The sequence below is a fragment of the Phallusia mammillata genome, chromosome 3 (genome assembly GCF_965637545.1).
Source record: "Phallusia mammillata chromosome 3, kaPhaMamm4.hap1.1, whole genome shotgun sequence".
Lineage (NCBI taxonomy): Eukaryota > Metazoa > Chordata > Ascidiacea > Phlebobranchia > Ascidiidae > Phallusia > Phallusia mammillata.
The window spans coordinates 25,356,547-25,370,853 of record NC_137254.1 but is presented as its reverse complement, the minus strand read 5'-3'; the positions used below and the strand labels follow the sequence as shown (position 1 = coordinate 25,370,853).

General features: G+C 37.7%; 1 protein-coding gene across 1 annotated transcript in view; it reads left to right on the top strand.

The window, feature by feature from the left end:
- Positions 1-4: 4 nt before the first annotated feature.
- The window catches only part of LOC145218612 (uncharacterized), a 16,028-nt gene continuing 1,725 nt past the window's right edge, over positions 5-14,307 (top strand). Inside the window, exons 1-21 of the mRNA XM_080086016.1 lie at positions 5-1,188; positions 2,313-2,511; positions 3,241-3,387; positions 3,806-3,922; positions 4,789-4,902; positions 5,253-5,366; positions 5,741-5,854; positions 6,062-6,067; positions 6,326-6,439; positions 6,733-6,857; positions 7,417-7,528; positions 8,225-8,344; positions 9,220-9,339; positions 9,505-9,618; positions 9,757-9,882; positions 10,207-10,341; positions 10,905-11,018; positions 11,602-11,721; positions 12,267-12,374; positions 12,737-12,874; positions 14,055-14,213. Coding sequence (XP_079942142.1) covers positions 1,015-1,188; positions 2,313-2,511; positions 3,241-3,387; positions 3,806-3,922; positions 4,789-4,902; positions 5,253-5,366; positions 5,741-5,854; positions 6,062-6,067; positions 6,326-6,439; positions 6,733-6,857; positions 7,417-7,528; positions 8,225-8,344; positions 9,220-9,339; positions 9,505-9,618; positions 9,757-9,882; positions 10,207-10,341; positions 10,905-11,018; positions 11,602-11,721; positions 12,267-12,374; positions 12,737-12,874; positions 14,055-14,213 — 2,590 coding nt within the window. The 5' untranslated portion in view covers positions 5-1,014. The remainder of the gene's footprint in view (positions 1,189-2,312; positions 2,512-3,240; positions 3,388-3,805; positions 3,923-4,788; positions 4,903-5,252; positions 5,367-5,740; positions 5,855-6,061; positions 6,068-6,325; positions 6,440-6,732; positions 6,858-7,416; positions 7,529-8,224; positions 8,345-9,219; positions 9,340-9,504; positions 9,619-9,756; positions 9,883-10,206; positions 10,342-10,904; positions 11,019-11,601; positions 11,722-12,266; positions 12,375-12,736; positions 12,875-14,054; positions 14,214-14,307) is intronic.

Here is a 14,307-nt window from a genome sequence, read left to right as displayed (position 1 = left end):
CGATGTAGATCCTAAAATGACAAAAAATACATAAGTTTATCTAACACTTAAACATAGCAATAAATTGCCTTGTTTCAAAATCAATTCACATCTTAAGCAAATACTCGACTTTCTTCGGCAAAACTCAAGAGGTTTTATCCAAAAGTAATTGCCACTTAAGTAAAGTTTTGTGGATTCCGCACACTAAGATGCAAGCCCTGTAAGCCTTTTGGCCCAGAACTACACAATATCGATTGAAAAATGCCTTTTTTCGGATAACCAGAGTGATAAACGAGACAAGCTGAATTATTGTGATACATATGCCTGTGCCACTGTTTAAGTGTTTGTACAGATGCCTTTTGAAGTACAGATCACCAAGTGCTGTCATCATTCAACCAGCAATGAGTTATTTAGCCGTGGGACCGCTGCTGGGTATAGGAATATTTGAAAACAGTGGTAAAGTATAGGAGTGTGATTAATTGTTCCGTTTTGGCTTCAAACTTGATTCGCGGCATGACCATGGTAGAGCCAAAAGTCACAACAAGATTTTAAATCAAAAATGGTGATTTTATTGTTATGTGTTTTTGTGAATGTCTTTGCAGGTAAGTCGGTGGTGTCATAAACAGGACATTAAAAACTATAACTGTAATCGAAAATAGAGAAGTTTATAATTTAAAATATTAATTTTTGAAGTCTGTTTTGAGTTTCTAGTGCTGAAACCACGGTTCAAGGACTTTTTACAGTGCGAAGCTAATGGCGTAGCAGTACATTAGTTCCCTTGTGGAAAATATACCTAAATATAAATGTTTTAGTGGGATAATTAAATGCTTAAAATGCAACATTTACACGTCCATGAAGGTATTAAGAATAAAAAAGTAAAATAAAACCGGTTTAAAAGCCGCAATAGATACAAAGCGCAAATAGCAACAGCATATGCATTCAAGAGTGATATAATTATCTGGCCCATTGTATACGCGTCTTGTGTGAAGGGACGCATACAAGTGTTTGTGAATACGACTACTAAATGTCCAGCAAATGGCAATGTCAAAAGTATTTCACATTTCAGTATCGGTCAGAGGTCAGGCTTGTGGTGGGGAGATCACTAAACTTCAGGGCTACATTATAACACCAAACTATAATCGGAGACCCTATCCACCTGATGCTACTTGTGTGTGGAACATGAGATTTGGACCCAGCGACCGCATTACTGTAAGTGTCTAACTGTAAATCTTGAACATAGGTTCGACACTGGGATCAGCTCTGAAGCGTCTATGCAGTTCAGCAAACACGACTTTATAAATCATGCGTTATATCGAATCAGCCGGTCACTAAGCATGTCCACAGTCATAGGCTAGAGCAGGGGTCACCAAACTACGGCCCGCGAGGTCATTTCATCCGGCCCGTGACCACATTTTTTGGTTTGCCAAATCGTATTGATAACTATGCAACATTCAAAAATTAATCTACTCCTTACGAAACTTTTCCTGTCGCGAAATGTAGAATTGATTTTGCCCTGTTTCAAAGGATTACAACGTCCAGGATTGATCCAAAGTCAATTTGTTACGTCACAGACAAGACTACAAGTGTTAATTGTGCGCAAACAATTGCCTTCGTTTTTGCTTGTGACGTAATATACAAGCATTGCTTTCAAAATAAAACTAACTATACAGTTAATAGTCGCATCACCGGATTTTAAATGGGTGTAGTAAAAATGTAAAATTGCCTCGCGGACTAAGTTTGGAAAGACGGCGTTAGAGCATGGGGTAAACTATGCGGTCCGCGCAAATTATCATTAAACTTATCCGGCCCGCGGCGAAAAAAGTTTGGTGACCCCTGGGCTAGAGAACTGACATCAGTATAAAATTTATGTTCATCTTAACTGAAAATTGTTCGAACTGGTGATCATCTTTTTCGAAGCTGACATGCGTAGCAAATGGAGCAGGCAACGGAACTTGTGATTCGACTTTGGGCTGGCTTGCCACTGAGCCTTTGTAGCTCAGTTGGTAAAGAACGAGTCCTATAAGTGCTCCTGTTGTAGGTTCGAATCCCACCGCAGGTTCGATTTTCGTAGTCTACGCCCTGCCATAAGGGAATGCTTAGTGATTGAATACTGTAAATTAAGTCAGTCGTTTCCAAACTGGGGTTGGCAGGCTGCAAAGAGGACCACGGGAAAGTTTCAGAAGGTCTTTGGGTGCCCAAATTAAACAATGTTCAAGCTTCTAAATGGTTGTAATTCTAGGTGGGGGACAGACCTATAAAATTACGGGACCGTAACAACAAAAAAGTTAAGTTAGTTTATTTTAACAATATTAACCTATTAGCCAATATTGTAGATTGAAATCCAAGACATGCAGATTGAAAACGGTGGAAGCTGTTCGAAGGATTATGTCAAATTTGAGTTTTACGGTCAGAAACCAAAGACCCTCTGCGGAGCTCGCCGTCCTCGACCATTCGCAGGAGGTGGTCCAGGCACTATTACGTTTGTAAGCGACAGTGCAACTCAGTACCGGGGATTGTATTTAACTTATAAAGGTACAGGATTTGTAATTTTGTGCACCGCCGGGTTTGGTTTTCAAAAACGTCAGGGGGCAACGAAACAAGCTGATGGTAAAATACAGCAATACAGATTTTGGACAAACTAATACAGTTCAAAGGAAACCAAAAATTGCTTTTATTTTTTGTGTTTTGAAATGATCATTGCTCGAAGGACAATATTACTTGTTACTGATAAAGCTCGAAGTGCCAAGTGTTTGCATTTGAGGGGTGGCCATGTTTAAAAGATGGATTGTAATAGGCTAAATCTATGTTTCATTAACCCTGATATACTACTTTGGTACCCAACGTTAGGTTATTATAAGCATAAAAACTGTTATAAATGTATAGACTATGTATTTTACATATTACGCGAAAGGCATGGAATAAAATCTCACGTTCTTAGGGTAAAAATATTTAAAACAAAGGCACAATAATTACCATGGTAACAGAAAAGGTACGCAGCACGTAACTGTTGGCAAAACTATTATTTGCTATGTTTGCACGAAAACCGCCAAACTGGCTTATAATTGCGCACCAATTGGTGTGTAAAATACTACTTGATCGACCCTGATAAGGCGTTGAAACGTTGGCAAGCAAAAAATGTTTGTACCCAAATTTACACTACGCCTACAGCAACAATACGTGATTTACATGCCAATTCGTTCTTTACAAGAAAGCATTATAGTATTTGTAGTTTGTATAAAATCTGATCTACCTTTACTACAGTGCAGAGAGGAAGAATGCCTATGGTAAGTCCATGTGTGTCCAGTCCTTGTCAAAACGACGGCAGTTGTTCCCCAGTGCGATACAACTACAGATGCGATTGCACAGATGGGTTTGAAGGACGAAACTGCGAGAACGAAGTTGAATCAAGTTAGTACCGAAAAATCGGACAGTTGAACCTTGTTTTGTAAGGGTTTCTGGGTATGCTATAGCATTTTATTAAGTGGATATGTGCCATGTTATCATTTGCATTTTTATATTGTTTTAACGGAAACTTGTTTATAAACAACAATTTTCGGGAGCTTAAGAACAAGAACATGTCCTGTTAATGGCAAAAATGCATTTGGGCGAACGAAAATAATTTTCAATAGATTTCAAGATACACTGAATGCCCCCTATAAACAGATTACCTCTATCTTAGCCAACTAAATGGTTTATCCCGCACTGTTTTTTTAACTACTAAACTGAATATATTTTTTGAAAAGCGAAAGTGCCTAAATTTTGCTGTGGGATTTGCAATACATGTCGTTGTGACAGTAAACAATTACATATGTTTCATCACATACAGGTGCAGTCGATAATTGCGACCCAAACCCATGTGTAAACGAAGGCACATGTACGGATACAGGAGATGGTTTTACATGCGCTTGTTCTCCTGGATGGACAGGAGATACTTGTTCGGAAGGTAAAGTGCTCTATAAGTTATCACAATCGAAACGAAGAAATCAAAAAGCATCTTTTAAATCAGTGCTCTTCAACCTTTTTAGTGACACGGAACCCCCACGGTGTTTTGTCAAGCTTTGCGGAACCCCTCATAAAATTATTTTGAATGAATGTAACTCAAGTAGGCTACATGAAACAACATACATTTTTACGTTCTACACCCCAAGCACATAACAAATGTTGACTTCAATTAAATTAAACGATTTACTAAAAAGCATTGTCATGTTATTTAGATTGGTCGTTTGTACATTTATCTCGCAATTCAGACAGAGAGTATCAAGACTTTAATTATTACGTCACAATTGATCAATGGTGTAACCAAGGCTAACTAGGTTGTGCAAGCGAGCATTGCTGTTCGCAACAAAGATATTATGAATCATTCATGTTTGAATTGCTACACAAAAGCACTGAGAACCCCTATGCGACCCATAAAGTTCGCGGAACACCTGAAAGGATTGGACGGAACCCCAGGCCCCGGTTGAAGAGCCCTGTTTTAAATGATCCATGTGGGGGGTGGGGATGAAAGTAAAATCCAAGCGGTACTCATTACCAAAATTAAAAGTATATGTACAAAATGACAATCACCTACAAAATCGAAATTTAGAGGAGAAAACTTGATTGGTGCGTTTATCAAGCGTGTTGGTTTAGTTACTGTATAAAAGCCCCGAAAATTGGAAGTTAGTTACATTAATATAACTCTTTAAACCGGAAGGTGCTAAATATTGGGTAATGACAAAATATGTACGCTTTTGTGATGCTGCCTATAGAGACATTTGGGCAACCAGCGAATGAAACTAAAAACTAACCAGAAACATTTTTCATTTTAAGATATTGACGAGTGTGCTGCAGAGCCTTGTAAAAATGGGGCAACATGCGAAAACGGCGCGAATCAGTTTACTTGCTCGTGTGTTCCTGGATACACGGATCCTACATGTGAAACAGGTAAGAATAACGCCATAACGTGTGAGAAAATATATTTAAAATTCAGAAAAAAATAGTTACTTATCCTTGTGTTGTAAGACAAACAGCTTTTTCCAGTTAATAGGATACAGAAAGCCATGTTTTTGTGTACCAAAATCCGGAATTTGAGATTATATAAACCAGTATAAATAACACATGGTGTTTGGGATTTATGATTCCCATGCAATAAAACGAATATATGCTATTAATCGAATTCGTCTTTATAAAGACTTAAATGACTTTTTTTTTAAGGTTACGTGCTTGTGCGCACACATCGACTCGTTGCACATAAAGCAAATTGCAAATGCCATTATGTGTCAAAATTCTTTCAGATATTGACGAGTGTCAATCAAATCCTTGTCTTAACGATGGTGAATGCCAAGATGAAGTGAACCAATTTACATGCAAATGTAAGGAAGGATGGTCAGGAGATACGTGCAGCAACGGTAAGAGAATAGTCCGCTTATGGTCAACTTTTTACCAAACAACATTCACTTTGCAGCAAATCTTGTTATGTGACAGTAATTTTCAAGAAAGTTTTTGTTACAGGATTTTCAAAACAGTACATTTTTATTAAATTTTTGGTGGCGCCTGAGAAGTAACCACTATTTTTGTGGTGAATGTTTGTAATATGAATTCCAAAAAAACTCCAGAAAAATATTTAGATTAACTGGGGAATGTTAACAATAATACAGATTGTAAGTTACCTTTGCCTATTCTATTGTTTGTGTTAAATAAGAAAAAGTTAAATCTGCTTGTTTCATTAACTTAACCCACATAACAAAGGTATGTAAGTCTAACGATGATGTTTGGGGCAAAGATATCGACGAATGCGAGTCAAGTCCTTGTCAAAACGGAGGGACTTGTGAAAACAGCGAGAATATGTTTCTGTGCACTTGTGCTGAAGGTTGGGCAGGAGAGACTTGCGAAACCAGTAAGAATGCGCTCGCTTGGCATATTATTCACGCTTATTATGCTATGTGATCTGTCTATGAGGCGTTATCAGGCTTAAAGAAAGTGTGTATGACAACATGCATTGTGGAATTATAGGAGGGCCGGTTTATACAACATTTAGAAAATCATTCCAATTTAAATTAACTTTGTCGTAATTGATTTGATAAACAACCAAAAATGATAGTAGAAGTGGGTTAAGTGCAGTATAAACATATGTGTTAAGTGCAGCATAAGTTTACGTTTTTTGGTCCTTAAAGTTATTCCTGTGCTAAGCTTTTGTTCAACTTGTTACTTACACGAACACTGTACATGGAAATCGAAAAAAATGGTTCAAAACCGTCAGCAAAGGTTTTTTGTGTATGCTGATCTTGCTAATCTCTATCTTGGCTTGGCATGTGAAACTTGGGTTACATACAAATTGCTTTCTTTTGTGGTAACTGCGTTCCTATAGATATAAATGAGTGTGAGTCCGGTCCTTGCAAGAACGAAGGGACTTGTGAAGATGGAGAGAACTTGTTTACGTGCATCTGTGTGGATGGCTGGAGTGGGGAAACTTGTGAAGAAAGTGAGAACTGCGCTTTGCTTGCCATGGCACATTGCAAAGGATGCAATATATGAATTACCGTTATACTGTACAAGAATATTCCATTCGCGCTCGTTCAAGCCCATCATGGGAGATCAATCGTGCAATATGTTGTAAAGCGTTTGGCAATATTGCTTGCACCCAAACGCCTGCGTTTGTGAAATTAGCGCTTTGCCTGTTTTTGCAGCTCTGGCTGGAAACCTCAAGCTTTGTAGCTTGCTAGTGATTTTTCGAAAGGTTTGCAGTAAGTTGTGTCTAAATCTCCGGTGTTGTAGAGTTGGAGATTAATGAATGTGAATCTGAGCCATGTGAGAATGGTGGTACATGTGAAGACGGTGAAGAAATGTTCACATGTCTGTGCACAGAGGGTTGGAACGGGGATCGTTGTGAAATCAGTGAGGTTTAGCACTAATCAGCTTTGCTTCAGCTTAGAGGCCGAAAGCTTAATCAAGACCAGACTACGCTGCATCATTTTGACGAATTCTTTGCTGTGGCTTCATGTTATGTCAAGAAACATGGTCTTAATGTTAAACTCCTTTGACTTTATAGGAATACAAAATTATTAGGACCTCTTTCGGAATTCTATATTCTGCTATAAAACAAGAGCGTAGAATCAATGCTTTCCTTCCTTCGTGAAATGGCATGGAAATAACGGCCAACTTCAATGCAGACTGCTCAAGCTTCCATCAGACTACAGAAACATTTAGGACTACTTCGGATTTTTTTCTGCTATAAAACAACAGCGCAGACTAAATGCTTTTCTGTCTTCATGAAATGCCATGAAAACATAGGCTTACTATAATAAACACTGCTCAAACTTTCATAACAATACAGAACTACTTCGGACCTTTTGTCCCGCTTTTGGGCAGCGTGGTAGACTCAGCTTCTCTTCGCTAAACGCTTAGTGAATCAAAAAACTAATTTATTTTGCTGTTTATTCAGTGGAGGTCGCGGAAAAGGTAAACGAATGTGATTCTGATCCTTGTTTGAACGGAGGGACATGTGAGGACGGGGAAGAAATGTTTACTTGTGTTTGCGCTGAAGGGTGGATCGGAGATACGTGCGAAACTAGTAAGAATCCACTGCCATGCATTGCTAAGCGCTTTTACTGCTGATGCTAACTAATGTTTAATGTACAAAACGGTTTACAAAACGCTTTAGCAATCCGCTTGTTGTATCAAATTTGCCGAAGCTGGCTTAGATTGAACCGTTTGGCTTAATGCAAAACTTAGTGAGTAGCGCATTTTTTAGATACCAAATTCAAGAGAATGCAGTTTTAGACATGCTTTGCTACTTATTCAGTAAGGCAGTACGGCTGCACTTAACAGTTGCTACGCAGGCTTGGATATACAGTTTTAAGGTGGTGTGCTTGTGCGCTTTGCTCTCTGTTTTGTTTGTTTTTCGTACTGCAGCGTGCAAACAAATGTCTTGCGATTGTAACTTCAACTTTTGAAAAATAATAGTGCTTCTGCATACTATGTCAAGGTTTGTTTTGAGTTTTAATGAATCAAAATGACTTAGAAATGCACAAATACGTTATACCGAGGCTAGAAGGTTAGTGTTTTAGTTGGTGGTATTTAGTACAAGCAACTATAAGCCTCCTGCCTTGAACCTAGCAAGTTAAGATGGACGGTCCACGCTTTGTGTTCAGACCAAAGAACAACTTACAGCAAGCTTCGCATACATGCTTGGATATGCAGCTGTATCTTTCTGCTATGCTTGGCAAACTGTAAAAAATAACAAGAAACCAAGAACCTTCCTTTACAGAGGAAGAAATCAACGAATGCGAGTCAGGGCCATGTCAAAACGGGGGTTCTTGTGTAGATGGGGATAACATGTTTACTTGCACCTGCGCCGATGGATGGAGCGGAGATACTTGTGAAAACAGTGAGCCCGCTATAAGCTTGTGTCGAGAAGGAAGTACAAATGCGTTGATCCCTATACTCAAGTGGTAATCGCAAAGCTGGGTCATGGCGTCAATCCACTTGGTTTGACTTTTCCCAAGCGCTGAAGTGCTATGTTTTACTGAGTTGACCATTATTTGAAACAAAACCAACGTTGTTTACACAGTAAACGGCTCATAGGCGGATAAGCGTAAACTATACTCGTGAAGTTTTACAAGTGCACTTCGCTTATGCAAGTGTTATGACACACTTCGAATTCAAGGGTTATACCAAATTCCATTCCATCTTTGCAAGTGTTATGACTATACCAAAATCAATTCCATCTTTGTTTTTAGAAGAAAATATTAACGAGTGTGAATCACAACCTTGTAAAAATGGCGGTACATGTGAAGATGGCGATGAAAGCTTCACGTGCAGTTGCGTGATTGGTTGGACTGGTGTCACGTGCGAAACGAGTAAGATGCTCATCAATAAGGCGCTTTTTAGCATCCAGCAAGCTAAAATACTTAAAGATCACTACGTCCATTGCTGAATATACAGTGCATTTACCATCTATCCACCAATCAATTGTGTGCTCCACCAACTTTGTAGCGCTTTATAACGTCCTAGCGTTGCGCAGCTATTTCCGGCTTGCTGAATATTTTAGCGCAATTGTGCTGCTAAAACGTCTCACTGGGCAAAATTAACTCAACTAATGCCTCAATAAACAAAACAGCCAAATCACACTCAACAACTCGTACAGACTTAGTAAGCTTCCAAACGACGCTTGGCAATAATTCTGCTGCTTCGCTGCCTGTTAGTTAACGCTAGACGCTTGAACAGTTCAAATCCTTTCGCAATGAAGTTAGCAATTTCCAGGAGTCGATCCGTGTAATTCTGATCCTTGTCGCAACGGCGGGACTTGTGAGAGCAAGGGAGAAGATTACAAGTGCAAATGTGCGCGAGGTTGGACTGGGAAGACATGTGAAGTAGAAGAAGGTATAGAAAAACGTTTGGAGCAATCCTTACATTAGTACGTTAATGAAAATTGACGCAAAAGTTCCCAAAATGACGAAGGACCACGGGACATGGAATACTTTTTACTTGGTAATAAGCAAAAGGAAAGGAACTGATGTTGCTAATACTTATTTTTTGGTTCAGAAGCAGAAGACTTTTGCACACCGAACCCGTGTCAGAACGGAGGAAGGTGTAAGAACGAAGCAAACAGATACAAATGTACTTGTAGCTCTGGATTTAGAGGCAACACATGCACGCAAGGTAATGGAGTGCCTTTAATTTTGCAATGTCTACCCACTAAAATATAATTTCCAGCAACATATTCTAACAACCTTTAGCCAACACGCCATCCAACTTTTGTTACTGGTTTAATTTGAATTTGCTGATATTGATGAACAGATATCGATGAGTGCGCTTCCAATCCTTGCCTACACAACGGCCGCTGCCAGAACAAGATAAACTCTTATTCTTGTAACTGTCAGGATGGTTATACTGGTACGAGATGCGAAACGGCACCAGCTCAAGGTAAATATTGTACTTATCCACCCAAAGTACATAACAACTAAGTTAAACCTAGGGCAGTGGTTCCCAACCTTTTTTAAAGAATTCCTCCCTTAACAATTCAAATAATTTTCATTCATTCCCAGACTACATGGCAGATGCTAAACCAAACAATGATTTAAAATTGGATATTTCATCAACTTCATAGGTTATATTCCCAGAGCTGAAGTGTCTATTTATAAACCAAATGTGCAAATTAAAGCAAATTTCTCCCTTGAAGTTTTAAAACCACTGAGCTAGAAGGGTTATTTTGCCTTGAAAAGGTCTAATATGACTCTACTTGTTTAGTGGAGGATGTAGGCGATCCTGATGATATATGCAACCCAAACCCATGCCAGAACGAAGGTACATGTTTTGATTTGGACGATGGCGAGGTATTTTGCTTCTGCCACGACGGCTTCGAAGGCGATTTATGCGAGGAAGGTACAATGGTCAACCAGCAGTATTAAAAGTGACTTGTAGAGTTGTGAGATATGTCCAATGCGGAATATCTTGGCAAAGTAGTCATCAGTGGTGGACAGTCGACTTTGTATCAGCAAAGATCTTGATTAGCATGTGGTGAATTAATATCGAGATGTGGCTTTTGCAATACTGTATTATCCCTTGTTGATGATATAGTGCGCGTATACTTATTTTTATATACTGTATTACTGTATATTAAGGGGTTGTGATGCCTTTATCACTACACTTTGGACATTTGTACTGTATTGTCGATATTATTGTGTTATATTTTGTGTTGTTCAGGTACATTGTGTAATTTTGTTACAATGGATATGTTGTGCATGAAGACCATACACAACATGGCTTTTTATGGTTGCATTGTCAATATGTATGTTCATTTGCATCAATTCACGTTTTTGAGTGCAATAAACACTGTTTATCTTGCACATTGCCTCTGAAATACCTTGAAATAGCGTTTCCGCTGCAGTGACAACTGTAAGAAAACAACTTGACAACAAGAAAATCAGTGATATTGTTTTGTACAGGGGAAAATGTGTGCATCCCGAATCCATGCGAGAATGGTGGCTCCTGTATCCCATGGGGTGAAAAGTTTACATGTACTTGTATGAGTGGCTTTAATGGTGAAAAGTGTGAAAAAGGCAAGTTGAAATTTTGTTTAATTGATCTACAGTACTTATTAAAAAAAAATGTACTGATTTATTTTTCTGTATTAAGTTCCAAATTACATGATTCGAACATTGTTTAACAGTGAAATCTATTTTAGGGGTTATGAGGGTAACTGGTTATGAAAAATAAAATTATTGACACATCACATATTGTTAAAATGCCCCCCTTTTTGGGGAATTAGGAAACTAAGTGGTGGAGCATTTGTGTCCATTACAACAGTAAATGCACAAGGACAAAAAAATGTTCATTTGAGTGTTTTGGGGGGTGAGGACTACAAGGATAACTACTAAACAAAACAAATGTCACATTGCCATGATCTAAAAGTTCACCTTAACAAAACATTTACTGAATGACCAAAGTACACAAAATAGGGTAAAGTCCCTTCCGAAAGAGGGACCCATAATAACCAATATTTTCCCGAATAATATGTAACTTTGCTAAACGAATGTACGCCAAAACAACCTAATCTTGCTCTACCACCACAAACAGTATTAAAAATATTTACAAAGTCCTATCTACCTGTGCAGATGTTCTTTTACAGCAAAATGTTTTTAGATATCAACGAGTGCAAATCCAACCCATGCGAGGGAGATTTGGTTTGTGTGGATAAAGTGAATGAATACATTTGCCGAGAAGAGTGTGATCCAGGATACACTGGAGAAAACTGTGATATTGGTAAAAAAAAAGTTTAATGAGTGGCAAAGGGTTGATACCACAATGGCCATAACCGACACCATTGGCTTATGGCACTTGTGTTTTTCTAAAAATTGCTTTACAAGACAACACTAGTTAGTGGCATATGGCCTATCTTATATACATAAACGTAATATGATATTGAAAAGAAGTTTAGGACATTTTTACTGGTAACTATCAATGATTACTATCAAAAATTAACTATCAAAAATTACTGGTAACTATCAATGAACTTTTTGTAAAAGGGCCGGCTGAAAAATATGACTTTTGTGATTGAACCGACTGACAAAAAATTTGAATCCCACCACTGAATAAAGGGAATTTGTTTACACACTTTATATATATATCAGTAAAATCCTATTGGTAAACCACAATGAAATCAAGAACTAGCAATTACAGTAAAATAATAATTTCGGTTCTGTTTTATTCAACAAAATATATCATGTATTGTATGTAAATAATCTTTAATATTACACTAACAATAGCCAACAACTCTTTGATTGAACCAACCTGGTTTACATTGCCAGAGTTCAATGAATGTGAGAGCGATCCTTGTCAAAATGGAGGAACATGCTCTGATATGATGAACTTCTTTTCCTGCAAATGTGCAATTGGTTACAATGGAACCAGCTGTGGTAAACAATCGAAAACAAATATATATAGGGAATTTTAGACTAAGAGTTTGTAAGCCAACGATATCTGGCCTACTATAAACAACATATATACTGAAGCTTGACTCAATCCTTCTTGAATGGTACAATTTTGTTAACTTAGAATTTATATGATGCTTTAAATCACCATTCTAGTTCAGTGAAAAAATATGTGATCAAGTATCTACAATTTTGTCAAAATCTTATCAAAATTGGTCTACATTCTTAGAGCCTAAACCCTATACTGCCCATGCCTTTAGAATCAAACAGTGCATTTATACCATGAATAAAAATACTACAAGCCGTTAAATGTTAAAAAACCTGTTGTACCCTTACCATTGTATTAGAAAATCAGGTGCCCTGCACAAGTGATCCATGTCAAAACGATGCCAAGTGTGAAGAGGTCAAGTACAGTGTAAATGAAACCAAATACCGCTGTCTGTGTGCAATTGGATGGGACGGCTTGAACTGTGATGAAGAAGTTGGTATGTCTAACTGTGTTAAAAGGAACATAACACAGAAATTTACCAAATGACAGCATATGCAACATTAAAGTTAACATTTTATTATGCAGTATAATGAACATCTGTTAAATGTTGAAACACACACTATACACTTTTTTGAAAGCTTAATAGTCTGAGCTTAATTTCACATATTTTGGGGAGTTAACCGGTGGAGATATGAGCATTTTAAGGTTAACACATACCATGGCACTGTCCCGTATTTAACTTTTCTCTCTAGAGTCTCTCACTTTACAATCCCTATGTTGCACACATATTTCTGCTTTGATGATTAATTTAGGGCTTTTGTGCTGCTATGATTTGTTTCAATAGGAAAAATAAACCCAACTTGCATGGGAAAGTTGCACCATCAACCTATTTGCTTACGTAAGGACTACTCATAAATTTAAAGTTCCAGATACACTAGGGAAAAATTGTAGAGATTCAGACATGAATGCAAGATGATTTGCATCCATTTTAGACAATGTTTACGAACTAGGCCCAATTTAGGGGGCTGACACGGTAACAAAAATATCAACAGTTCATAATGCAACATAGTACACAATGTTATAATCTTACTCAATTCTAAATTGTTTGCAAGTTTGAACAAATTGTAGGTGGCTAGTGGGGTATACGCAAGACAGTCTGCACCCAACTAATCAAATATGAAAACACAATAACTTAACTTACTGTCCATTAAAATTTTGTCCGATTCAATTCTGACCACTAGGGGTGTTTGAAGCAGTAGGCATTGACGCTTTCACCATCATCATGTTGTTGGCAACCCGTAAACTACCATCTGCCAAAATACTATTGAACTTATAATGCAAGCAGTTACTATCACAACTAAACATGCAAACAGTTACTTTCACAACTAATGCATGTATATATTGTACTTATGGGATCATTTGCCACCATCTTTACCTTGATTGTAAAGTTTGATCGAGTTGATTATGCAATTAAAGAGATTTGTAATAAATGTAGGCTTGGGAGTTACAATTCCAATGCAATAATTTAAAAAAAAACTGATTATGTACAGTGTATGCAAATGACCAGATATGTTTGTAAAACTTGTTTTTAAAAAGCTGTGAGATAAGATAAACAACACACTTAACCTTTCATATGAATTTAATTACACCTGGTAAACATATTGGTTACATTTCAGTTGCTGGGTGTCCCAATCCACACCAGAATACAGAAGGGTTGGTACCATTTGGAGCAAGTGTGGAAATATCATGTAATCCTGGATTTGTACTGAATGGGCCTGAAAGAATCCTATGTTTAGACAATGGCTCTTTTGATGCCAGTGTTCCACAATGCATAAGTGAGTACAGTGAACATTGAGTGAATAAAAGTAAGCTTGTTAACTTTTTATCCAAGGATAAACACTAAATATTAGTTCGTAAAGTAAAATGTCA